The sequence below is a fragment of the Chrysochloris asiatica genome, unplaced genomic scaffold, assembly GCF_000296735.1.
Source record: "Chrysochloris asiatica unplaced genomic scaffold, ChrAsi1.0 scaffold00012, whole genome shotgun sequence".
NCBI classification, from domain to species: Eukaryota; Metazoa; Chordata; class Mammalia; order Afrosoricida; family Chrysochloridae; genus Chrysochloris; species Chrysochloris asiatica.
The window spans coordinates 18,936,169-18,963,475 of record NW_006408530.1 but is presented as its reverse complement, the minus strand read 5'-3'; the positions used below and the strand labels follow the sequence as shown (position 1 = coordinate 18,963,475).

Below are 27,307 nucleotides of genomic sequence, written 5' to 3'. Positions count from 1 at the left end.
AGTGAATTAAAGACTCATTCTGTATACAGACTCTGAAAGGAAGATCCTGAGTCTTCTAATAAACTCGACGTAGTCGTTTACAAAGTCCTTTGCCCCACACTATTTCATTGTGCTGGTGGCTTCACTATAACCCACAGAAATGGTAGGAGAAGTGGTTTATTGTCATTCTTCTCTCCCTTGTTCTCCTTGACTCCCACAGGTGGATGAACTGAGGTTAACCTTGAAAGATATAGGATTTAGCCCCAAATGCTGTTTTCTGACTTCAGTTCCTATAGACTAGGCTTCCTCAACTTTGGCACTATTGGTTGACATTTAGGGCTGGATAATTCTTTGTTGGGGGGTGGGAGAGGAGGAGGGCTGTGTTGTGCACTGTAGGATGTTCAGCAGTATCCTTGAACTCTGCTCACCAGATAGACAACCAGTGGCACTCCTGGGCTCCCACAACTGTGACAGACCTAAGTGTTTCTGGGCATTACCAAATGTCATCTAGGGGGCAAGTTATCTCTGCTGACAACCACTAGAAGCTTTCTAAAATGCCAACCCACCTGTAAGCAATCATTAACTCCATTTCTGGAAAGGCCTACTTGAGTTCATATTTGTTCTTTATTATAGGACACAGTTGCTAGTTGTATCTTCAGACACCAGATGGTTTGTCTCTAGCAAAAGGACTGCAGGCAGTCCTCTAATATGTTAAGAGTTCCTTTCTACCCTGGATAGTCTCACCAGATGAAGGCAGGGATATTGAATAGGTTTGGCTTTCTCTTGGATTAGCCACAGACCATATGCATATTAAAGAGCTATGTTGGTTAGTTAGTGCTGTTTATCAAATATTCCTCTTCTCTCATTTCTGGGCAAAAAGTAGGGTTGCATTTCCTGGCCCTGTTATTTTTGGGCAGTACATTGTACGCTCTGGTCAAGGAGGTAAGTGAAACTTGTGTCCCTTCTAAGCCAGAACACTCACTTCTCCTGAGCCTTCTCTTGCTTCTGGTGTGGTAACTGGCAATGGCTGAGATGCTGACTGCTCTGGAAGCTTGGATCCCTGAGCGATGATGACTAGGGCATTCCTGCCTGCCCACAATAAACAGAGTAAGAAGTAAGCCTTGTGTGTTTTAAACCACTGGAATATTAAGGTTTTACCATAAACCACCTTTATCTTGACTAATATAAAGACTGAAAGATGAGATAAAATTGAAAACATTCTATATTTTTGTATTACATCTGGGTGACTTATATCAAAACAAAATATACAAATATAATAAAATTTTACAATTTAATAGATACGTTATATAATATAATAAAAAAGAATATAACACACAATAGAATTTATACTTGCTTAAGTTGTAGGTTTTTTTCCTGCAGATTTCTCTATTTTTTATTGGCCTGACTCTTGGTTGGTGTTGTTGTAAGGCAGGAGTGAGGAATCTTTTTTCTGCCAAGGGCCATTTGGATATTTATAAAATTATTCACAGGCCATAAAAATTATCAATAGAAAAATTAGCCTGAGGGCTAATGCATCAGACTGTAAAGTCGGCTGAACTTCAAGGTTGGTGGTTCAAGCTCCTAGGAAACCCTATACAGGGTCGCTATGGGTCAGAATCAACTCGACGGCACTTAACAACAACGTTTTGTTCAAATATTTAATTAACTCCCCCCTAATCTCCAGCTGCTCCTCAGAAACCCTTACAGGGTCGCTATGGGTTGGAATCGACTCGACGGCACTTTACAACAACAACAAATGAGATGGCTGAGTCCTGGTGTGACGCTGTGGGTTAATATGCCAGATTGCACAGCCATTTGAACTGCCAGGTCGGTGGTTCAAGCTCATCAGTTGCTCCTCGGAAACCCTACACAGGGTCGCTATGGGTTGGAACTGACTCAACAGCAGTTCACAACAACAACAACATAGGACTACAGAACAGACATTCCCTACCCCTGTTGTAAGGTGTCATTTAGTTGGTTGTGACTCAAAAGGACCTCATGCACAACAGAACAAAATAGTGCTCAGGCCTGTGCCATCCTCACACTTGTTGATATATTTGAACCTCTTGCTGAAATCACTCTGTCAATCCATCTTGTCCAGGGTCCTCCTCTTCCTCACCAATCCTCTGCACTCCAATCATGATGTCCTTTTCCAGAGACTGGGGATTTCTGATAACATGAGAACTGAAGTCTCACCAATCATGCTTCTAAGGAGCATTGTGACTACTTTCAAGGCACATTTGTTTGGTTTTCTGGCAGACTATGGTATATTTAGTATTCTTTACCAATACTATAATTCAAATGCATCAATTCTTCTCCAGTCTTCCTTACTCATTGCCCTTTTACATATATGTGATATGATGGAAAATGCTATGTCTGGGGTAAGGTGCACCAATTCTCCAGCATTTGGAAATTCTGTTTGAATGCAGAGCTTATGTTGTTGTTGGTTGTCACTGAAACTCACGATGACCCAATATGTACAGAGTGGAACTGTGCCATAGTGTTTTTAAGGCTGTGACCTTTAGGAACTGAACTGACTTCATGGCCTGTGTTCCAAGTCACCTGTGCTTAACCATCTGACCATCTAGAGAATCCTAGAGTTCTGATAAGGTATGTAAATTACACTATTCTACTTTGCCAAATTCACTACCTCACTTTTTTCAAATAATATTTATTGAGCGCTAAGTATGTGGCATTTTAGGATAAGCACTAGAGTGCTAAATACATGGTCGGTGGTTCAAACCTACCAGCTATTCCTTGGAAATCCTATAGAGGGCCCTATGAGTCGAAACTGACTTAACAGCACTTAGCAACAACAACAACAAATACGTGCTAAATGTCATTTGGGATTTTCCTCAACTTTATATTGCTTTTGACATCTTTCTCTTGTCTGATAGAGACAGATGGAAGAGAGAAGATGGATATCACCTTAACATCTATGGGGGAAATATTTAAGAAATGAGAGAAAAAAATAAGGTTGGAAAAAAACAAAACAAAACAAAACAAAAAAAACGACTTTCCATTTACAAAGAGATTACCAAGAAAATGGAAATGAATTCATATGAATGGTCAAGAATAGCCCAGCATTATCACTTCCTTACCTGGAAATGTTAAGACATAGAGTCCTGGTATGGTGCTGTGGGTGAATGTGCTCCACTGTAAAGTTGGTTTTGAGCCTCAAGGTCAGCAGTTCTAGCTCATTTAGCCACTCCTCAGAAACCCTATACAGGGTCCCTTCCTATGAGCACTTAACAACAACAACAAATGTGGGGCATGGGATGAACAAGTAAAGTCCTAGAAGTGGACCAAGAAGGATTCTCACAACTAATTAGCTAGGTGATTTCAGGCAAGTGACTTAACCTCTCTGAGCCTTACCTTTCTGAGCCATAAAATGAGATTACAATAGTGCCAAAGTCATAGGGCTGATCAAGTGAAATAATGAATAAAGAGACAAAAACAGTACATGTCATAGGCTAAGTTCTGAAGCCGTATCACTTCTCATGTGTTAAGTGAAGAATAAAGTACTAAGTGAGGCTGTTGTTGTTTTTGTTAAGTGCCGTCGAGTCGGTTCCGACCCATAGCGGCCCTGTACAGGATTTCCGAGGGTGTAAATCTTTACAGGAGTAGAAAGCCTCATCTTTCTCCTGCGGAGCGGCTGGTAGTTCCGAACCGCTGACCTTAGGGTTCGCAGCCTGATTCGTAACCACTACGCTACCAGAGCAGGTTCTAAATTGTCACAGAACATGTCAGCTTTATTCATGACTCCACCTTAATGTTTAGTCTAGTGCTTGGAACAAACCATACATTTAAAAACATGTAATGAACAAATACACACATGAGTGTGGATGAGCAGAGACTAACTCTCAGGTTCGAATCCCTGTCTTGCTATCATCTACTGCCCAAATCTCCCACTGAACTCAGCTGTGTAGGCCTTTAACTGTTCTAAATAGACATTTTGCCTATAAAGTATATGGAACATCACTGTTGTTGTTAAGTGCTGTCGAGATGATTCCAACCCATAGTGACCCTGTACAGGGTTTCCAAGGAAGGGCTCATGAGCTTGAACCACTGACCTTGCAGTTCAATCCAACTTTGCAGTCCAGCTCATTAACCCACAGTGCCACAACAGATACATCATAAGTCCACCTTTACTTTAAAAAAAAAAAAAGTATTAGAAATTGCTAACATAATTTTCACTTGAAAATAATGCACAATAACAGAAAATCTACAAAGTCTCTATTACAGTTTAAAATGATTAAAAAGAGATTTACTGGAGATTGATGACTTAGCGAGGTGCTAGTTTCCCCTGAGAGCTCTGCAGAGAGGAAGAGAGAATGAAGCTGGAGAGGGTTATGGGCTGCTGCCCTATGCTTTTCTTGGGGTTTCGATACATCCAGGCTCTAACGTAAAAGAGAAAAGCTGGATTCACAGGCTGCATCATCAAAGTGACTTTCTCAGTTTCCCCACTTACTAAATGGGATTGATATACCTGGTGGTGTTGGTGGTGTGCCGACTCATCGCAACCCTGCACAGGGTTTCCAAGGCTGTAAATATTTATGGGAGCAGAGAGCCTTGTCTTTCTCTGGCAGAATGGCTGGTAGTTTTGAACTGCTGACCTTGAGATTAGCAGCCTGACTCATAACCACTATGCTACCAGAGCTCCTTTGATAACACATTCTGCACTGGAAATATCATGAGCATTACATGAAGTCACCTGCCAAAGGACCAGGTAATAGTAAGCCACCAATAAATTGTAGTTACTAACAGCATAAAGGATTCATGGTTTGGCGCTATAGGATCTGCACTAGATTGCAAACTATAAGGTCGGCAGTTGAAACCCGCCGGTTGCTCCTTGGAAACCCTACGCAGGGTCGCTATAAGTCAGAACTGACTCAACAGCACTTAGCAACAATAATTGTAGCGTAATACTTATTACTGCATTATTTATGTGAAACCACTTTCCCACAAACATTAACAACACTGAGGATAATTCTTCTATGTCCAAGTCTACAATGAATAATTAGGTTTTATGATTTGAGTTTTAGATACGTCATTGCAAGTACCAAGAAGAAAGAACAAGCAAAGAAAGGTAAATCTGCTTGTTAAGTTTCATTGGGGAGCTGTAAGATGGAGTCCTGATGTGGCACTGTAGGACATGCACTGGACTGCTCACCCCAAGGCTGGTGGTTCAAACCCTCCAGCCACTCCTTGGAAATCCTATACAAGGTGGCTATGGGTCGGATCTGACTTAACAACACTTAACAACAACCACAAGATAAGAGATTAGGAGTACTGGATGAAGACTTGGGTATAATGTTTACACTTAAACAGATGGGTCAGAAAGCAAGAAGAACATGGAAACAGCTAAGCACTGTGTTTATAAATATTACCTAACTGTGTGACCTTGAATAAGTTAATTTCCCTGTGCCTCAGTTTGTTCACCTGGAAGAAATGGAAATAGTACTTCTGCTGGAAGGAATAGTACTAGACGAGGAATATAAGGAGTTAGAGTACTTATTTTGCAAAGGGCTTAGGATAATATCCGGAACACAGTCAATGCTCTAAAAGTGTTAAATCAACCTGAGGGGTGCTAACAATGGCTGAAGTTACAAAGAATGGTCTGTTAGGAAATTTTGGGAGCAAGGACTAGCAAAGTTGCCTTCTAAGGGCATAACCTGAAAAGTTCCCAGGATCACTCATCCATTCCACAAAGTGGGCCTCCCCTACGTGCAAGATGAAGTGCTGAGGCTGCAAGAGAGTTGAGTCACATTTGAAAAGATCTAAGAATGGGCCAGAGGCTGAGGCAGAAAGATATCTTAGTTGAGGTAGGGAACAATGGAAGTGTATGCCCCTTCCTCTAAGCTTTCACAATATTCTGTAATTATTTCACAGCACTCTAAATATTCGTTAATTGTATATAAGGATCTCCCTGAGACAGAGCTCTCTGAGGGCAGATTGAATCCTGTTCATCGAAGAATTTCCTTTCCATAGTGCTCAGCAAATATGTGTTGAACTGGATCTGAAGCAAACAAGACTGACCGTGTAATTACTGAATGGTAGTGACTTGAGCCTTAACTTTTCCACATTCTATTTTCAATGACCCACACTGCTCTAAATGGTTTAGTGTAGGAAGGGAGAGCTGTGATCCTAAGAATGTGGCCCTAGTCTTTTTCTGTCTTGGCCACCTCAAATGACATAATGGTAAAACAGGCTAAGACGCCTTCTGCTAAGGGATTTCCTCCAGCCACTTTTCTCAGTAAAACTACAAATATCTTAACACTGGCACAGATAAAACTAAATTCACCAGCTTGGCAAGAACTGAATTTTGTTTCCTTCTTTCTCCACCAAATTGTATTCTGTGTTTTCTTCATAATATCTGCAAAAATATGTACCAACCGTCCCTCCCATGACACTCTCTACTCTTCTGGTTTCAAGAATCCATTTCAATGGCCACACGGAACTCCGACACCATCACTCAGAGTTATGGAGTTTATTAGGGAAGGCAACAGGTTACAATTCAGGATCAGCACTGCTCAGGTCACAGCTGTTCCAGTCAGCTGCTGATAAATGCCCGCAGGACCTACCACTCCACCATCAGCCTGAAGACACTCAGCAAACCTAGCTCTTCCACTTCAGGCACCAGCGAGCTTCTTGCTGAAATCATTCAGATTTACTTGCTGTGTGGACTGGAAAGCCCACTGCTCTTGCTCTGTCTTGTGCTCTGGTTCTTGATTGGGCTCCTGCTGTTCCTCTTCCACTCCTTCAGTGTCACAACTTCCTGTCCCTGGGTTAAAGAGGTTCAATGCACAGGGACCATGGGGTGCAAAGGATGTGTTCCGCTCTAGGCTCTTCTTCTTTGATGGTAGTGGGATTCCTCCCCTCCTGCTTCTGAGATGGTTCATTTTATGCCATGCTAGAGTTTTAAGTCTTTACAATGATCTCTCCTAACATCCACAGCTGAATCATGCTAGCCTATCAGTACCTTCTCCCACCTCTTCCCTAGATCCACCAGGGCTGAAATACTGTTTAATAGGAGTTACAGACTGTCACTACAAGAGACATTAGATAATTCACTGCTCTACAATCTCTCTCATACAATCCTTTCATTAACTTCTCTGCCATGACCTCACAAAAAATCATACTGGAATCACAACTGAAGAGTCTCACTGTGCTTCTGTCTATGTATCATGGCAATCAATATGCAGCCTCCACAAATACAAGCTTCATCATATATTATGCCTCTTTGAGATCCTCAATATTTTGGTAATATCCTACCTATCCAAATATATTACCTGCTTATTAAGGTTTGCATGTAAAATCTCTGGTCCTATTTAGATAAGGGACCTCACAGCAGTCATTAATGTACCTGTTCCCTCATTCATACAATATTTAAAAAGCTTGCTTCTACAGCTACTTGCCTATGTGGCTTCCCTTTTTGAACTATGCTAATTCTTCTTTTCTGATTATTCAAATAATTAGTTATTCTCGTACTAGCTCTTCTATTAGTATTCTATTGTATCAGTTATTGTCATGTGTCTTGTGTGTCATAGAGTTGATTGGGTACCATAGAGTTGATTCTGACTGATGACGACCCCTGACTTACAGAGCAGAACTGTTTCACACGGATTTCTTGGCTGTAATTTCATAGAAATGGATCACCAGGCCTTTTCTTCTGTGTTATTTTTGGGAAGGTTCAAACTTTCAACTTTTATGTCAGCAGTTGACCAGAAATACCAACATAGAAATATACTGTGTTTCACATTGTTTCCTTCTCAAAAACAACAACAACAAAAAAAATGTTCCCTTCTCAAAAACAACAAATGTTCCCTTCTCAAAAACAACAACAACAAAAAAAAAACTATAAAGGCCACGAAGTCAGGGGGTTTCCATTATTTTACCCATTTATCTAACAAATATTCATTGAGTTCCAGCATCATGAAGGGCACTGTGCTAGGCTATGGGGTACGGTGATAAATGTTACACAGCTCATAGAACCCACATTCTACTGTATGTGTTTAGAGGGGGAGATAAAATAATTCACACACATAATCGTATCATTAGAAACTGTGATAAACACCATTAAGAAAAAACACAGTGTGCTGTGAGAACAGGATGACGCTTCAGATGGAAAGAAAATGGCCCTCAGCTGAGATGGAAAGGATACAACAGAATTAAATGCCAAAAGATCTGGATCCTTGGAGGAACAGAAGCAAGATTGCAACTGGTAAAGTGTGGAGGCCTGAGCCATTTCAGGTGGGGCTACTGGTGCAGGTGTAGTTTCTCAGCTTGCACTAGGATCAGTCAGTACATTTTTGTTGAGTAAGTGTAAATTTCAGATGGTCCTTAAGAGTCATAATGAATGAAGGCAGAGGACATTTCTGAATTTGTTGTCTGCATATTTGAAATTGAAAAAAAAAGGCAAACATCCAATACTTAAAAAAATAGTGCTTAAGAAAGGTATCAGAGAAATCATAACCAGCAAGGATACAATGAAGGAAATGGTCTTGAAAAATTCCATGAGATATTAACATAGGAGGAGAAGATCTGCAGCTACCGCCATCGATATTTTGTGTATCTGCTCACGTTCAATAGAAAAGGTACTGAGCTAGTGACAACTATGGTACAGACTGTAGTCCACTCCATATTATAAGTTACATGTCCAAATACTTTACATGGGCCACCGAACAGATGGTATTGTATTTCAGTCATTACCAATGTGAACAAGATTCAAACTGGTGACCCAAGAGGTGAAAGGTTTTATATCCAATTACAAATTTCCACTTTCCTTAAGTGTAAGATGCCTAAAGCAATATATTTTATTTACATCAAGATACATTGTATAAACTATATTTGATAAAAGAGATGACTTCACAGTCTCAACTTAAATCAAAGAATGCTTACTTAAGTATTTTTTTAATTGAATCAGACTTTAATGCCATCGTATAATTTTTTGGTTAACAGTGCTCATCTTGATTATTCTAACAAAGGGAAACATAGAAATTAATACTTAAGTTGTAGAGCTTATGACATTTGTAAAAATGCACACTAGAAAATTCAAAAGAGATACCTGGGACATCTGTGAAGGTTTCTCCAAGGACAGATACATGAAAAGTGAGGCCTTGGTCCTTTAGATGCATTAATACCTTAAAGAAACTCTCTGGGTCTTTATCATGTTCCCTAGAAATAAACAGACAAAATATAACTTGTGTTAACGAAGGTATGTACGAAGAATAGTGTTTTTGCTTCTGAAAAGTTTATCGATTTTTTTTTTTTTTGTGGTCTAATGCTGGTTAGAAAAAGTTCCAGCATCTTCAGCAGAGCTTTCTCCCTATAACCCATACCAGCATTGAGTGATTTCACATCTACACACTTTTCTCTCATGATGAAAACCCAGTTCTACTGAAGTATTAAGGGTCTGCAATCTTTTATGAAAGTGTAGTGCATTTTCTTTTCTCCTTAAATGTTAATTTTATATACAGTGCAAGTTGGGTGTTTTTTTTTTTTTAAATAAACAAGACTGATCATGAGAATTTATCAAAGATGCTTTTCATTTTCATGGGTCTGAATATCTCCATTTCACATGTAGTGAGCTCCTTTGTGCCCACAAAGTACTCAAAATGTAGAAAGTGATACTACACACCCTCTCACTAAGGTCTCACATAAAATAAACAAATGAAGAATTATAAATATATCAAAAGGTCTATGTCTTGACTATTAGCTTAGGAGTGGAGGTTATTCAATATATGAAAAAATAATAAGGATAATTATATCATTTATTAAAGGCTTTGAAAAACATGGATAATTTTTTGTTTGCTTAGCTTGTCAGTTTTCTTTGTAGTGAAAGAATGAGAGGCTAAAGGACACTAAAATTAAAAAAAGAAATTATCCAATTCAATAAATCACATTAAAATGGAACGAGTTATTTTTTACATTGTAAGGTGTGAATATTTCAGAATTTCTTGCATTTAATTATACTGTTTTAAATTATCTTATTTCAAACAGATGTGGACCAGATGTCTTCAAAATATTTGTTTTTTTATTTATAATTCAGAATTTTAACTTCTTTTTTACATTACAGAAAAATAGTTATATATCAGCAATTGAATTTCTCATTTACTAACTAATTATGTAAAATAAATCTGTAAATTGATCAAACTGCTATATGAAATATGAAAATTACATCATTCAGGAAATCTCATGAAAAATGACATCTGCAACCCTAAATGTGTTAATTCACAATTCAGTCAATATTTTCAGTATCAAGAATTAAAACAAATGCATCTTCTAATTAACATTTTAAAATGGCACTTACAATCTTATGAAATTGTAAGATCTTATAGAAATTAGAGTTCTTTAACATAAAACACTTTAAGCTCTCGTTCTCATAGTTTGATGTACTTAAAATAATAAAGAAGGCAAATGTTCACAGCTTTCTAAGGTAATATGTATTACATACATATGTCATTGGTAAAGGACTCCTGGTGTGCTTCTGTAGGATCAGCACTGGACTGTAAGCCACAATGTCGGCAGTTCAAATCTATCAGCTGCTCCTTGGAAACCCTATACAGGGTCGCTATGAATTGGAACTGACTCGACAGCACTTAACAATAACAACAATCATTGGTAAGTTTTCAGATAGCTCTTACATAGTACTGTTGTGGGCAAGAACAGAGACCCAAAATATTTTGAAAGTAAAGATATGTCATGCTGACTTTAACCATATCAATCAAATGACAAACAACAATCGTTGGTAACTTTTTGATACCTCATATATACTACTGTAGTGGGCAAGAACAAAGACTCAAAATATTTTTGAAAGTAAAGATATGTCTTATGTTAAATTCAACCATATCAATCAAATGACAAACAACAATCACTGGTACATTTTTTAGATACCTCTTATATATACTACTGTTGTGGGCAAGAACAAAGACTCAAAATATTTTTGAAAGTAAAGATATGTCATATGTTAAATTCAACCATATCAATCAAATGACAGCCACCTAAATCTGTAAAAGGAGTCCTGGTGTGGCGCTGTGGGCTAATGCGACAGATTGCAAAGTCATTTGAATTTCAAGGCCGGTGGTTCAAGCTCACCAGCTGCTCCTTGGAAACCCAATACAGGGTCGCTATGGGTCAGAATTGACTTGACAGCACTTAACAACAGCAATCTGTAAAAGGAGTCCTGGTGTGGCGCTGTGGGTTAATGCGCCAGACTGCAAAGCCGTTTGAACTGCAAGGTCGGCAGTTCAAACTCACCAGTTGCTTCTTAGAAACCCTATACAGGGTCGCTAAGGGTCGGAACCAACTCAACGGCACTTAACAACAACAACAACAACAACAACAACAACCTGTAAAATGGAGTCCTAGTGTGGCACTGTGGGCTAATGTGCTGGACTGCAAAGTCAGTTTGAACCACAAAGTTGGTGGTTAAACTTACCAGCAGCTCCTTGGAAACTCTATACAGGGTTGCTATGAGTTGGAACTGACTACAACAACAACAACAACAAATCTGTAAAATGGAGTCTTAGTGTGGCGCTGTAGGATAAGCATTCGACCACACGTCGGTTTGAACAGCAAGGTTGGCAGTTCAAACTCACCAGCCTCTCCTCAGAAACCTTATACAGGGTAGCTATGGGTCAGAACCAACTCAATGGCACTTAAGAATAACAATCTGTAAAATGCTCTTTTAGACTGACTCTCTTGGAAATACTTCAATGAAAAGAAAGTCATCAATAATAACAAATCTTAAAGAGGGAATAATACAATAGGGAAATCTAACCTCTCACTCAGATCTCTAAATTTCACATTTTGAGTTTGTGGTGTAGTAAATCATCTAATGAGACTTCCTCTAGCCATAGTCTGTACTCCCACCAAATAACATGTTTGCCCTGCTGAGTCTGGGTAAGAGAAGGTGGGAGATTCAGCTGTGGATGTTAGCAGAGTTCATTGTAAATGTAGAAACTTGAAAATTCCAGTATGGGAATAAAATGAACCATCTCAGAAGGAGAAGCGGGGAACTCACCACCTTCAAAGAACAGTCAGGAATAGAGCATGTCCCTTAGACCCCAAGATCCCTGTACACTTAACTTTCTCCATACAAGAACAGAAAGCCATGGTACCAGAGGAGTGGCAGAGGAGCAGCAGCAGAAAGAAGAACCAGAGCATGAGACAGAACAGTGAACTTCCCAGCACACAGAGCAAATTAAGCTGAGCGACTATGAGCAGTTAGCTTACTTGTAGAATAGGGTGCCTCCAGGCACTTAAGTGGGGGAGCTAGGTTTGCTGACCCATAGAACTACAGCTAAGTGCATTCAGGCTGAGGCTTATGGTAGAGTGGTGTGTCCTGTGGGCATTCATCAGCAGCCGACTGGAACAACTGTGCGGGAGCATTTCTGACCCCAAATTATAACCTGTTAACTTCCCTAATAAACCCGTAACTGTGAGTATGGTGTCTGAGTTCTTTATGTGGTCACTGCAACAAATTATCACACAGCTGAATAGAAAAAACCCAGCGGAATAGAGAGGGCTACAGGACCAATTGTTGATGAATCCCCAAGAGAATATCTATCCCCTGTCCTCATTTTTTTTTTTTTTTAATGTTAAGTAAAAGTAGTTGTGGCTTGGGCTGAAAGGAGGTTTAATCGGATAGGGACTATACTACTTAAAAGATTCTGTTATGAGTATTTTCAAAACAGTAGGTTTTATGAACCTGCATTTTCAGGGTTTTTATACAAGATAAATGCATTACAACCCTACACATTCTTTAGATTTTTGTATTGGTAGACAAAAGCTTTCATATTCAATAGTAAATTTGCATATGAACATAAAGGAGATTTTGTGTGAATCTCTCTCTGTTTAAAACCATATATCGCTGAAAATAAGGTGAGAATTTTCTTCTCCAAAATTATCCCTTAAAAAAGAGATATTTTATACTAAAGTCCTTACAAAGTCTTTCATAACACTGGGTATTTTCTCAATTACTTTATTTTTAACGAAGTGCTGTTAGGGAAGAAGTATTAGCCGGAAACAATGTCAATTGATCTAAGTGTTGGATGGTCTTAGTTCATTTCATTTTGTTGTAACATCAAGTTGGTTCTGACTCAGAGTAACTCTACAACACACAACAGAACAAAACACTACCAGGTCATGTGACAGCCTCACAATTGTTACATATGAGCTCATTGCTACTGCCACTGTGTCAAGCCATCTTGTTAAGGGTCTTCCTCTTTTATGCTGACCCTCCATTTTACTAAGCATGAGGCCCTTCTCTAGAGACTAGTCCCTCTGATAACACATTCCAAGTATGAGAGATGAAGTTTCACCATCCTGGCTTCCAAGAGGCATTCTGCTGTACTTCGTCCAAGCCAGATTTGTTTGTTCCTCTGGCAGTCCATGTTTCTTTTAATATTCTTCTCCAACACTGTAATGAAAATGTGTCGATTCTTCTATGGTCGTCCTTATTCATTGTCAAATTTTAGCATTTATATGAGGCAGCTGAAAATATCATGGTTTGGGTCAGGTGAACTTTAGTCCTCAAACGAACAGCTTTGCTTTTTAAAACTTTAAGGTATCTTGTGCAGCAGTTTTGCCTAAGGCAATACGTCATTTGATTTCTTGACTGCTGCTTCCATGAGTGTTGATTGTGGACCCAAACAAAATTAAATCTTTGACAACTTCAATCTTGTCTCCATTTACCATTATTTTATTTATTGTTCCAATTATGAGGATTTTAATTTTCTTTACATAGAGGTGCAATCCACATTGAAGATAGTAAATTTTGATCATCATCACTAAGTACCTTAATTCCTCTTCTCTTTTAACAAGCATGGTTGTATCATCTGCATATGTTGTTAAGTGCTGTTGAGTTGATTCCAACTCATAGCAGCCCTGTATAGGGTTTCTGAGGAACATTTCGTGGGTTTGAACCACCAATCTTGAGATTAGCAGTCCAGTGCTTATCCTACAGTGCCACACCAGGACTCCATTATTTGCAAGTAGAAGGTTGTTGATGTGCCAGTCTCCCTGTAACACTGAGGCCACATTCTTCGTATAACCCAGCTTCTTGGATTATTTGCTCAGTACATACATTGAATACATATGGTGAAAGAATACAGCCCTGATTTTAAACCATTCACTATCCCCTTGTTTTATTCAAATGACTACCTCTTGGTCTATGTATATGTTTCTCATGAACACAATCAATATACCCACTCTTTGCAATATTATCCATAGTTTGTCATGATCCACACACTTGAAAGCCTTTGCATAGTCAATAAATCATAAGAACACATCTTCCTGGTATTATCAGCTTTCAGCCATGTGCCATCTAACATCAGCAATGTTATCTTTTGTTCCACATTCTCTTCTGAATCCAGCTTGAATTTCTGGCAGCTCCCTGCCAACTAAAAATTATCTTATGCAAAATTTTACTTGCATGTGACATTGTTCCATGATTTATATTCTGTTGGGTCATTTTCTTTGGAATGGGCACAAATATGGATACTTTTCAATTGGTTAGCCAAGTAGCTGTCATCCTGATTTCTTGGACTAGATGGATGAGCACCTCCAGTCCTGCATCAATTTGTTGCAATATTTTAATTTGTGTTCTGTCAATTCCTAGAGCCTAGTTTTTTTGTCAGTGCCTTCAGTGCAGCTTGGATTTCTTCCTTCAGTACCATCGTTCTTGATCACATGCTTTCTCTTGAAATTGTTGAAGATTGACCATTTCTTTTTGGTAGAGTGACTGACTGTTTATTCCTTTCACCATAATTTGATGGTTTCTGCATCATTTAATATTTTGCCCATGAATCCTTCAATATTTCAAGTCAAGGCTTGAAGTTTTTCTTTAGTTCTTTCAGCCTGGGAAATGCTAAGTGTGTTTTTTAAATTCCAGGTCTTTGCATATTTCATTACAGTATTTTGTCTTCTTTGAGCTGTACTTTAAATTTCCTGTTTAGTTTTTTTTTACTTCTTTATTTCTTCCAGTCACTTTAACTTCTCTACATTCAAGAAAGAGTTCCCATGTCTCTCTGACATGCATTTTTGTCTTTTCTGTCTTTTTAATGGCTTTTTGCTTTCAATTGTATGATGTTCTTGATGTCATCTCACAATTTTTTCAGGTATTCAGTTACTTCATCTCTAAGTTCAGGTGGGATATATTCAAGGTTATATTTTGGTTCTCTTTTGTTGTTAGGTGCCATTGAGTTGATACTCACTCATAGCGACCTTATGCATAGCAGAACAAAACACTGCCGATCCTGGGCCAACCTCACTACTGTTGCCACGCTTGAGTCCATTGATGCTGCCACTTGGCCAATGCATCTCGTTGGGGCCTTCTTCTTTTTCTCTGACCCTCCACCTTACCAAATATGATGTCCTTCTTCAGTGACTGGCCCCTCCTGACAATATGTCTGAAGTATGAGAGACGAAGTTTGGCCATCTTTGCCTCCAAGGAGTACTCTGGCTGTACTTCTTCCAAAATGGATCTATTGGTTCTTTTGGCAGCCCATGGCACTTTCAGTATTATCCTCCAACACTATAACTCAAAAGCATCAGTTCTTCTACAGTCTTCCTTATTCACTGTCCAGCTTTCGCATGCACTTGAGGTTATTGAAAATACCATGGCTTGGGTAAGGAACACTTTACTCTTCAATCTGACATCTTTGCTCTTCAACACTTTAAAAAGGTTTTGGTTCTCTTAGGTTTGTTTTAATTTTCTTCAGCTTGAGCCTGAACTTGCATATGATCAATTGATGGTCTATTACAAAGCCTGATTTTGGCTGGTAATATTGACCTTTTCCACCAATTCTTCCTAGTTAGTTGTCAACTGTGTATTTCATCTGGTGAGACCTATTACGTTGTTGAAAAAAGTATTTGCAGTAAGTCGTTGGTCTTGCAAAATTCAATCATGTGATCTCCAGCATAATTTTTATTACCAAGGCTATATTTTCCAATTACTGATCCTTCATTTTTGTTTCCAACTTCCACATTCCAATTACTAGTAAATATCAATGCATCTTGATTGCATGTTTAATCAATTTCAGTAGAGGTTGGTAAAATTCTTCAATTTCATCACCTAGATTTAGTGGTTGGTGTGCAAATTTGAATAGTCATAGTAATAAACTAATATTCTTTGTTGTTGTTGTTAAGTGCCTGGGAGTTGGTTCTGTATAGAGTTTCCAAGGAGTAGCTAGTGAGCTTGCACCGTTATTATTATATCATAGACAGCATAGTGCTTTAAGATAGAGCTTGAAGTGTTCTTTTTGATGATGAATATAACACCATTCCTGTTCAATTTGTCATTTCTGGCATAGTAAACCATATGATTGTCCAATTCAAAATGGCCAATACCAATAAATTTCAGCTCACAAATGCATATGTTATCAATCTTTATGTGTTTCATTCATTTTTGACAACTTCCAGTTTTCTTAGCTACATACTTTGTATATTCATGCTCCAATTATTAGTGTATATTTGCAGTTGATACTCCTTTTTGAGTTTCATCCCATCAACAAATGAAGATCCTGAAAGCTTTGCTTCATCCACATCATTATGATCAACTCTACTTTGAGGAGGCAGCTCTTCTCCAGTCAGAGTCTGAATGCCTTCCAAGCTGAGAGGCTCATTTTTTGGCACTGTATCTGACAAAGTTCAGCTGCTATTCACAGTATTTTCACCTTCCAGCACTATATCTTATCATATTCCTCTGCTATTCACAAGGTTTCCAGAGGCTAAACATTTAGAAGTTGTCTGCCTTTCCTCTACTCAGTCTCTTTATCTGGAAGCTCCAATGAAACCTGCCTAACATAGATGACCCTGCTGGTATTTAAAATACCGGTGGCATAGCTTCCAGCATCACAGCAACATGCAAGCCACCACAGTGCAATAAACTTGACAGATGAGTGGTGGGTTTATTTCATCGGTCTAGCAAAAAGGAAAACAAAAATTTTAAGATGGAGTCAGTAATTATTTTTTACAGGCATAAACTAGTGATTTTAAATGCTGGATATTGCTAAAAATAAGAACTTTACAGATCCCTAAAAAGAACAACAAATTATTAAGTGGTTACTAGAGATTATGAGTAGTAAGTAGATTTTTATAGCTGTGTAAAAGATTTTCAGTGATAGTATCCTATGGTGGTGTGACGCCGTAGGTTAATGTACCAGACTGCAAAGCAGTTTGAACTGCAAGGTCAGCAGTTCAAGCTCACCAGATGCTCCTCAGAAACCTTATACAGGGTCACTATGGGTCAGAACCGACTTAACGGCACTTAACAACATCAATCCTATGGTGGTGATGGTTATGTGCCGTGGAGTTGGTTCTGACTCATAGCGACCCTGTATAGGAAGTCCTGCATCCCAAACTTCTTAGACTGAAGAACAGATGACTGGTGGTCAGAAACATGTCAGCTGCCTGAAAAGGTGGCACCATTCTGGTGTCAAGAATACATGGGTGTGGACGTTGAACTAAAATGACATACTAGGATGTGAAAAGCGTAATACTTCTAAAACTATTCTGTATAACATTCCTGATGTCATATGGATCTTGGCTGAAAGTAGAGATGTTTATCTGTGTTTTGTTAACTATGCAAAGGAATTCTATTGTGTTGATCATAATAAACTATGGATAAAATTTCAGAACATTTACCTGTATTTATGCAGAGCCTATACAAGGAAGTTTAGTTTCAGAGTGTGTGGGGGAAGGTAGAATCCCCATTAAATAGTTTTCATCTTGTCTAAATTGGTCTGGTGAAAGGAGATGGTGATAAGATTCTTATGATTCCATAGTGAGTAACTATTATCATGACTAATTGTGACTGTCACAACTGTAAAGGTAGCAGTTTTGTAACAAAAAGGGGGGATTAATTAATCTTACATTCCAGGAACAGAGGGATCTAAGACTAGCAAGGGAGAAGAGGATGAGCAGAATGTGGGATCCTATCCAGAGAACGAGCAATACAAGAGATGGAGGCAGAGATGATGACGTGGAGTGACTGAGCAGCTGAAGACTCTAGACTCATGGAAAGAGAAAGGCTATGTGCTTGCAGCCAGGAGCCAGTCTTGCAGAATATGCCTTTTAGTTGTTTAAATGATTATATATTCCTAAGTGTTTTTGTGTACATCAAAAAAACAAACAAACAAACCAAAAAACAGGAAAAATGGAAGCAAATACTGTTGATGATGCATGGAGGGAACTGAAATCATTGCAATGAAACGAAATATGATAGGATGAGTGTAAAACCGATGTTCCCCCCTGTAAACTATTACTCAATTCACAGTAAAAACTTAAAAAAAAAAAAAAAAAAAAAGAAAGAAAGAAAGAAAAACTGATGTCTTTAAATTATAGTATTGGCAAAGAATATTGAATATACCATGGACTGACAGAAAAATGAACAAATCTCTTTTACAAGAAGAGCATTTTCCAGAATGCTCCTTGAAATCATGGATGGTAAATGAGACTTCAACACATCAGAAAGGAGCATTCCCTAGATTGCTGCTACATGCCATCGAGTCAGTGTCAACTCACAGCAACCCTATGTAGGATTTCTGAGGAGCAGCTGATGGGTTTGAACCACTGATCTTGTGGTTAGCAGTCCAGTGCTTATCCTACAGTGCTACACCATGACTCCAGTCCATGGATAAGGTCAGCAAACAAGAGGAAGACCCTCTACAAGACTGACACAGTGGTTGTGACAAGGTTATGTGTGAATGGCGCAGGACCACGGGCAGTGTTTTGTTACACTGCAAATAGAATGGTTATGCATTGGACTTGACTGGATAGCACCTAACAAAACAACTAACATGTCTAAATTAGTATATTATGTATTATCAACAGATACTTCATTATTTCTTATGTGCCCCAAAGTTTACATATTCCATTTAGCTGAAATCCTTTTGTGTATTTTTTTTTCCTTTAGAAAAAATAGAGAGTTGCTTAACATTCAGACAATCATTAAAGATGTACAGAAATATTTAGTCATAGTCACATATTAAGACATGGATAATATACAATAGCAAAGCTCAATATATAGTGTCAAGTGAGGAACATATTCTAGATGCTCAATCGTCCATCCTTGGATTTTACTCCAGTACCCATTGTATTAATGACCACATTTAGATGAATATATGAAACTGTCTTAAATTCCTTTATAAGATATCAGATGCAAAGACCTAAAACATATATGACTTTACTACAGAGTATTAAATATAGGATAGGGATATACTAAGTGTCCCTTTCTGTTAACAGCTGTCAAGATTAAACATACGTTTGATAACACCCAATTCTCTCTAAGCACACTTGCAGATTTATGGACTCCCAAACACTCCTCTGGTCTCATCTATTGCTAGTAGGAATATAAATTTAAATAATCTTTTAGAGGGCAATTTGGTAGTATACATAATAAGCTTCACAATATGTGTAATTTTGCCCTAGTAATTTCAATTTAGAAAAGTTACCCTTTGAAATAAATAAAGATGTGCACAGACATTTAGCTAGAGTATGTTCATCACAGCATTGTTTATAATGGCAACCATCTGTAAACAAGCTAATGGGATGATAAGTAAATATATTTTGACATATGCATATGGTGCCATACCATGAAGCCATTAAAAATAATGTTACAGAAGTGTATTTCTTGACAAGAAAATATTCAAGTTATACTGTTAAGTAAAACGGAAGTGACAGAATAATATACTGTATAATCTGTTTTTATAGAACAAGTGGATGTCTGTACCTAGAAAAAGGGACGAACTGTAACAAAATGTTAACAGCGTTTATCTCTAAGAATTGTATTATAAATGCTTTTTTTCTTATGTTTTCTTTTTCCATGATAAGCATTTTTATAAAAATAATTTGTAATGTTTTTAAGAATCTACTACCTTCTAATATTCTGCAGTTAATTGTTTCTATAAGATTTTGGGGGAACATTTTATTGCAGTTTGGTTGAAAATTTAAAGAGCAAATTTGTTTCCCATCTAACAGTTTACACACCTCTGAACCAGTTGCAGAACTTTCAATGTTACAGCGCTCTTCCTACTTTTTCCTTGGGCCACCTCTTCCACCCATCTTTTCTCTCTCTCCTTACCTTCTGAACTTTGTTTTGGGATAAATGTTGCCCTTTTGGCCTCATATAGTTGATTGTTCTGAGGAACACATTCCTCACAGTGTTATTGTTCACTTGTTAGGCCTGTCTACTGTTTGGCTGAAAAGTAATCTTCAGAAGTGGGTTGAGTTCCAGGTTTGAAAAATGTCAAAGGATCATAGTTGGGGGTTCTACCAGTCCCTATCAGATCAGTAAGTCTGGTCTTTTTAATGATTTTTAGTTGTTTTTAAACTTTTCATTGTGAATTGGGTGAAAGTTTACTGAGCAAATTAGTTTTTCATTCAACAATGAATACACATTTTTCTGGTACTGATTGCAATTCCCATCATTTAACTGCATTATGGGTAATGAGCATCCCTCATTTCACTTCTTCCTGTTCCCCATTTTTATTCATCCTTCTTGTCTTCAGAATTTTGTCTCTGGGCAATGCTGCCCTTTATTGTTTAATCTCATATGGCTCATTGTTCTGAGGAGTGCATACATTGTATGTATATGCCTGTCTATTGTTTGGCTAAAAGATGTCTGATTCTGAATTGTATTCTCCATTTTTCTCCCACTCTGTTCAAGACCTTCTATTGTGATCTTCATCAGAGACTTAATCAGATAATTCTACAAGATTTTACTTAAGCCTACAGTATTTTCAGTATTTATGGCAGAGGAAGGGAATGTCCAGCCCACGATCTAAATAAGCCGTGCAAGATGATTTGGTGTGGTCTTGCCAAGGCAGTCACTGTTCCAGCCATCACCTTGCTGTTGTTAGTAAGTGCTGTTGAGTTGGTTCAGACTCATAATGACATTGCTGGTGGTGGTTGTGTGCTGTGGAGTCAGTTCTGACTTATAGTGACCCTGTATAGGGTTTCCGAGCCTGCAAATCTAATGGGAGCAGAAAGCCTCATCTTTCTCCCATGAACAGCTGATAGTTTTGAAGTGCTTACCTTGAGGTTAGCAGCCCAATTTATAACCATTTCACTACCAGAGCTCCTTCATAACATTTGTTGTTGTTAAGTGTGGTCAAGTTGGATCTGACCCATAGCGACCCTGTATAGGGTTTCCAAGGACTGGCTGGTGAGCCTGAACTACCGAACTTGCAGGTTCAAACCGAATTTACAGTCCAGCACATTAATCCACAGTGCCACACCAGGACTCTGTACCGGTGAGTTAACTAAATGTTTGACCAAATATAGCAGGCTGATTTATAAGTTGATAATTTTGTATGGCCCACTAATGACATTATAAATTCTGGCAGAAAAAATGGGTTCCCACCCCTGATTGATATCATTACAATTCCTTATTTCTTATAACCCCTCCACATTTGACAGCTGCCAACTAAACAAATTTGATTCACAACAAAACATTCTAAAAGATGAATCAGGGTCCAAGCTACCCAACAATTTCCATACTCTTGACTAGGTAAAAATCAAACAGTCTGGCTGGAAACTCATTCTTCCACACTCCCACTATGGCAGAAGAGACCAGCACAGAAATATTTCAAGCTTACTGGAAGCAGTAGATACAGCAAGAACAGCTTTTATTCCCAAATATTATTCAGAACATTTGAAAAGCATAAACTGTTTCCATGTGTTTTTTCTTCCTATATCTGTTCTCTCTGTTGCCTTTCACATTTAGTTTCTTAGAGCTGAATTTCTTCTGATTCCTCACTTAACATTCATTCAGTAAATATTTATTGAGAATTTCTAAGTTCTCTATGCTTGTCACTTATACTAAACTGTTCCCCTTTCCTATTTTCCCACATTTTACATATTGGATGGAATCTCTTTAATCTAGTTCCTTGCTTTGCTTAGGCAGAAATTTACATCTTAATAGATGTCACAGTTTTTCCAGTAGCATTTCCCTGTGGTTGAGAACGCCATGAGGTTAGGATAAATGATTGCTTTGGTCAGTACTAATATTCAGTGCCTAGTTGAGTAATGGTAGACATTACTTGTGTTCACTAATATCTTATTCTCTTCTCCTTCTGGACACATTCATCTCCTTCCAGTAGGGTGAGACTCTAAGACTGGTGTCAGCCAATGGACTGCAAGCAGATTGACCTTTGTCACTCACAGGTAGAAGTACTACGGACAATTCTACATAGCTTTTTCTCTGCTGCAGAGGTCTTTGTGTTAAGATGGTTAGGTTAAACCATTGAAGGAGTCTGGATTGTCATATAGATGGGCAGCTGTCCTGTAAAGCCAACTAGTTATGCAGCTGACTTTAAGTAAATGAGAGACATAAACTTTTGTTGTATTTAAGCAACTAAGATTTGGGACAATCTTCCTTACTGCAACATTCTGACTTAGGTTGACTAAAGTATTATCTGTAGCAGAAAAGTAGATGTTCTGCAAATAGCTGTTGAATAAATGAATACAGCAGGAGCTTAATGAATGTTACCATAGAAGCTCCTGTGGTATTCTGGATTCCATGCTAGGTACCTGATCATAATCTTATTTAAGATACCCAACCAAATGGTCATACAAATAAAATTTTTTGTTGATCTTGGGAAATTATAGCTCACAGAAATTAAGTAACCTACTTCGGATCATAGAAAGAGATCGAGTCTGTATTTGGAACCATGTCTTATCACTCTAAATTTGTATTTTTTTCTATATTGTACTTTACTTTTTGTTTTTTCTTTCTTACAGATAATGTGGGGAAAAGGAGAGTTGGTACTTTCAGTCATGATTTCATTTCCAGATCATTTATCCATGAATATTCTTTAACTTTTTGTTACTTGCAGTTCAAACCCATTGGATAAGAGATTTCAACAAAAATAGGAGGAAGTAATAAGGACTCCTGGTGTGGCACTGTGGGTTAATGTGCTGGACTGCAAAGTCAGTTTGGACCACAAGGTTGGCAGTTCAAGCTCACCAGCTGCTCCTTGGAAATGCTATACAGGGTTACTATGAGTCAGAACAAACTCAATGACACTTAACAACAATAAAATATGGAATTATAACTTCTTCAATACTATGGTTTCAAATTTCCTCACCTTCTGGATATCTTACTAATCTTCATCTATGCTTCTTCATTATGAAATACTACTTTATTTCCAAATTCACTGATGTGTTCTTTATTCAAAGAATACTTCTATTATTTACAATACTTCTATTTATCTGCCTGTGTTATTTCTCATAATTACTTGCTGTCCTTTCTAGGGCCACAAACTCTTCACTCCTCTCTCCACACCTGGCATGTCAAGGATCAGTTGTGGTTCTCTTCCTCATGGGCTACTTCTACTTTTTAAATGGTGGTTAAGATATAATTCAGTAGTTTAATTGGCCACTGATTCCTCACCTATTTGTGTTGCTGTTGGTGTTAAGAAATACTGAGTAGCTGGTGGATTTGAACTGCAAACCTTGCAGTTAGCAGTCTAGTGCCTATTCTATAGTGCCTCACCAGGGCTCCTAGCTCTCTTACTATTTCTCTCTTAGCTACTACCAATATTTTTCTTCCTCTAATTCTGCAAACTCTCCCAACCATCATTTACTTATAGGTGAGGAAGACCAACACTATCCTCTGAGACTTCTTTTGAGCCTTATTTATACTGCTCTTTATCTTAGCTTTTAGAGACACATTGAAAGGTACACTTACAAGAGAAGTGGCTCTGTCACTGACCAGAAGTATTGTCATACACATGTTACATAAACTATGGAAGCATAAGGTAATTCATTCTTAACATGGGAATAGTAATAATAACTACATACATTTAAAAAGTCAATTGTGAGGCTTGAAGAAATACCAGAGTGCTGCAAGTATACAATAAACTTCCATTCATTTCATCTTTCTCATGGATGGTATTTTAACACTTTAGACATTTTAATGAATTTATGTCTTTGCTGTCATTCCTCACAATATATTCAAGATGCTAAGCTATTTGATTATTACCCCCAGTTCCCCACCATTCCATTCTTAGTTGTTTACATTAGATAAAATCACTGTGTAAATGATGAGGACTTCACACAGGTACAAATATTCAAGCAAAATGTGAGAGATAGTGTAGCATGCACCCTCTCATCCTGTGTTTCCACTCCACCTCTAGACAAGAAATACAAGGCTCTAATCTTCTTGGAACAACTATCAACACTCACGAAAGCAGAAGCCAAGAAATCAAACAAGGTATTGTATTAGGCAAATCTGCTGCACAAGACCTTTTTAAAGTGTTGAAGAGCAAAGATGTCAGCTTGAGGACTAAGGTGCACCTGATCCAAGCCATGGTATTTTCAATAACCTCATATGCATGCAAAAACTGGACAGTGAATAAGGAAGACCACAGAAGAATTGATGCTTTTGAGTTATGGTGTTGGAGGAGAATATTGAAAGTGCCATGGGCTGCCAAAAGAACCAATAGATCTGTTTTGGAAGAAGTACAGCCAGAGTGATCCTTGGAGGCCAAGATGGCCAAACTTTGTCTCTTATACTTTGGACATATTGTCAGGAGGGACCAGTCTCTGGAGAAAGATATCATGTTTGATAAGGTTGAGGGTCAGAGAAAAAGAGGAAGACCCCCAATGAGATGGACTGGCCAAGTGGCCAAGTGGCAGCATCAATGGAGTCAAGCATGGCAAAGTTTCATTCTGCTGTTCATAGGGTCGCTATGATTTGGTACCGACTTGATGGCGCTTAAAAACAACAACAGCCACAATGGAACGATGTTAAAGAGAACAGAACCCTAAGAGTCCTAGAAACTATATGCTTTCTGGGTTAGAATCCTGAGGAAGTAGCACAACTCCAGAGTGTCAAGAATTGGGGACAGACTTGAGAAGGTCTAGAGTTGACAGGCATAAATATGGAAGTATGTTTTATGTTAATTTCATGGGAGAAGCAGAGGACTGCTGACAGACAGAAGCATGAGTTCTTTTAGTACTGGAGTATGAGAAACGTGGACCAGGGACATGAAAGACAGAGAATCTCCAGCTGCCTGAGATTTCTTTCACTATACTGATATAAAGGAGCTCTGGTAGCGTAGTGGTTACGAATCGGGCTGCGAACCTTAAGGTCAGCAGTTCGAAACTACCAGCCGCTCCGCGGGAGAAAGATGAGGCTTTCTACTCCCGTAAGGATTTACACCCTCGGAAACCCTGTACAGGGTCGCTGTGGGTCGGAACCGACTCGACGGCACTTAACAACAACAACAACAACATACTGATATAGGCTGTTGGACAGATTATAGAGAAATACAATTATAATCTATTCACATCAGGTTTTCAGGCCACCTGCACATTTATATTCTAATTTTTCCTTGTAATAGTAAAGTGAGAGATAGCTGCTTTTGAAAATTCAAAGTCTATGAAGACTTGATCTTCTAGCCTTGCTCCCTTTTGGGAGATATATGTTCTCAGGTGGTGTTTCAATAACCTCATTTCTTTTCTAAAACCTGTGATCTTACTCCTACATCATAATTTCTTCATTTATGTTTTTAGCATCTATTTCTAGGTGACTTTTAATATGTCAGTAATCCTAGAACATTAGCCATGTCCCTCAATTCTTACCTCCTGCATTTTCCATATATTTGCTACATCCCATGGTCTTGAATGAGGGATATTATATAAGCAACAACCACCATTCTACATAATTTTAAACTTTCATAAAATATGTGAGTACTTCCTCACAGACCTGTGATGATCTATGGAAATAAACAATTTCCTCTTTTCAATTTCTGTCCTGTTGTTGTTAGGCACCATTTGGTTTAATCAGACTCACAGTGATCCTATGAACAACAGAACAAAATATTGCCCAGTCCTGCACCACCCTCACAATAAACTGTTAGAGAAAACTCAGGACTGGCAAGTCCTGTCCTTGACCCACCCACCACCCACCCCCCATTTATTCTCATGTTCCATATGTTCTTTCCAACTACGGGCACTGTTGATCATATTCAGCTTTCCTACAAAATATTCTTGTTTGGTTTCCAAATAGTGTATTAAGGCTATAACATAATGACATTCTTGTTGTTAAGTGCCATGAAGTCGGTCTGACTCATACTGACTCTCTATAGGGGTTCCAAGTAGGGGCTGGTGGGTTTGAACTGTCTACCATGCGGTTAGCATTTCAGTGCTTGTCTTAAAGAGGCACATCAGGACCTACTTCCTACTCATTCCATCCTGAAGTTTACCCAATGAAAACTATATTCAGTGAATAATTTTTCCTACTAGGTCTCGTAATATCATTTCTTTCTAAATCTCCCAGCTGCAAAATTTTAGATCCCCCAATTTATTTTCAGCAACAACTCTGATAGTCCCTGGATAGTGTATACAGTACATTTATATTATAATTGTATCCAGCTAGCCAATGAGCCCTCATTTCCTTCTATCAGTCCTGGCCAGAAAATGCATAGATAATGACACATCAAAGACTGGTAGGACATGAAATTGCTTGATTAAGATGACATGTTACATAAGCAGCAGTCACAATTCCACATAATTTTAAACTATCATTGTCGTTTTTGTTAAGTGCCGTCGAGTCGGTTCTGATCCATAGTGACCCTGTATAGGGTTTCTGAGGAGCAGCTGATGAGTTTGAACCACCAACCTTGCAGTTCTAACTGACTTTGCAGTTCAGCATATTAACCACAGTGCCACACCAGGACTCCAAACTATCCTAAGGTATTCAATTACTTCCTCTCAGACCTGGGATAATCTATGGATAAACCCTTTCCTCTTCTCAGCCTATTATTAAGCCTCTCTATTTCCTTCTGTAATAAAGTCTCCTCTTGAAGAAATGTGTTAACTAGGGCTATCAATACAAATGGACTAGTTGCTTAGATTTTCTTTTGGATTGTTACATTATTTTCCTCCAAGAGACATGTAAAAACTACAATATGAAGTCAAAAAAGCATTGGGACTATGGTTCCAGTTCATATATGCACAGATTTATTCCCAACAAAACATGCCTGTGCGATTAGTGGATGGTTGCAGGAATATACTTGTCCCTCAGGAATGCACTTGTCTTAGTCTGGGTAGGTAGAGTGTCTTTAACAACAACAACAAAAAGGTCTAGTCAAGAAGATCTGCCCAGCCAATTAAATTAAAGACAGAGAGGTCAGCTCAGAAGGTTATGGTGACTGGTTTTTCGGATTCCAAAGTGGGAATCTTCATAGATTTTCTCAAAGGACACAGAATAATCAAAAGGACTTATGATACAAAGAAAATTGAGATCTATGTTGTTGTTGTTAGGTGCCATTGAGTTGGTACCTTATGCACAGCAGAATGAAACACTACCCGATCC

General features: G+C 38.3%; 1 protein-coding gene across 3 annotated transcripts in view; it reads right to left on the bottom strand.

Annotated features, from left to right (window-relative positions):
• Nucleotides 1–27,307, bottom strand: part of GTDC1 (glycosyltransferase-like domain containing 1) — a 397,543-nt gene that overhangs the window by 23,755 nt on the left and 346,481 nt on the right. For 2 of the 3 annotated variants that reach the window (XM_006834564.1, XM_006834566.1), the window contains exon 5: nt 9,047–9,156. The exons of the other annotated variant lie outside the window; for it this stretch is intronic. In XM_006834564.1, the coding sequence (XP_006834627.1) occupies nt 9,047–9,156 (110 nt within the window). The remainder of the gene's footprint in view (nt 1–9,046; nt 9,157–27,307) is intronic. 3 annotated transcript variants of the gene reach the window in all.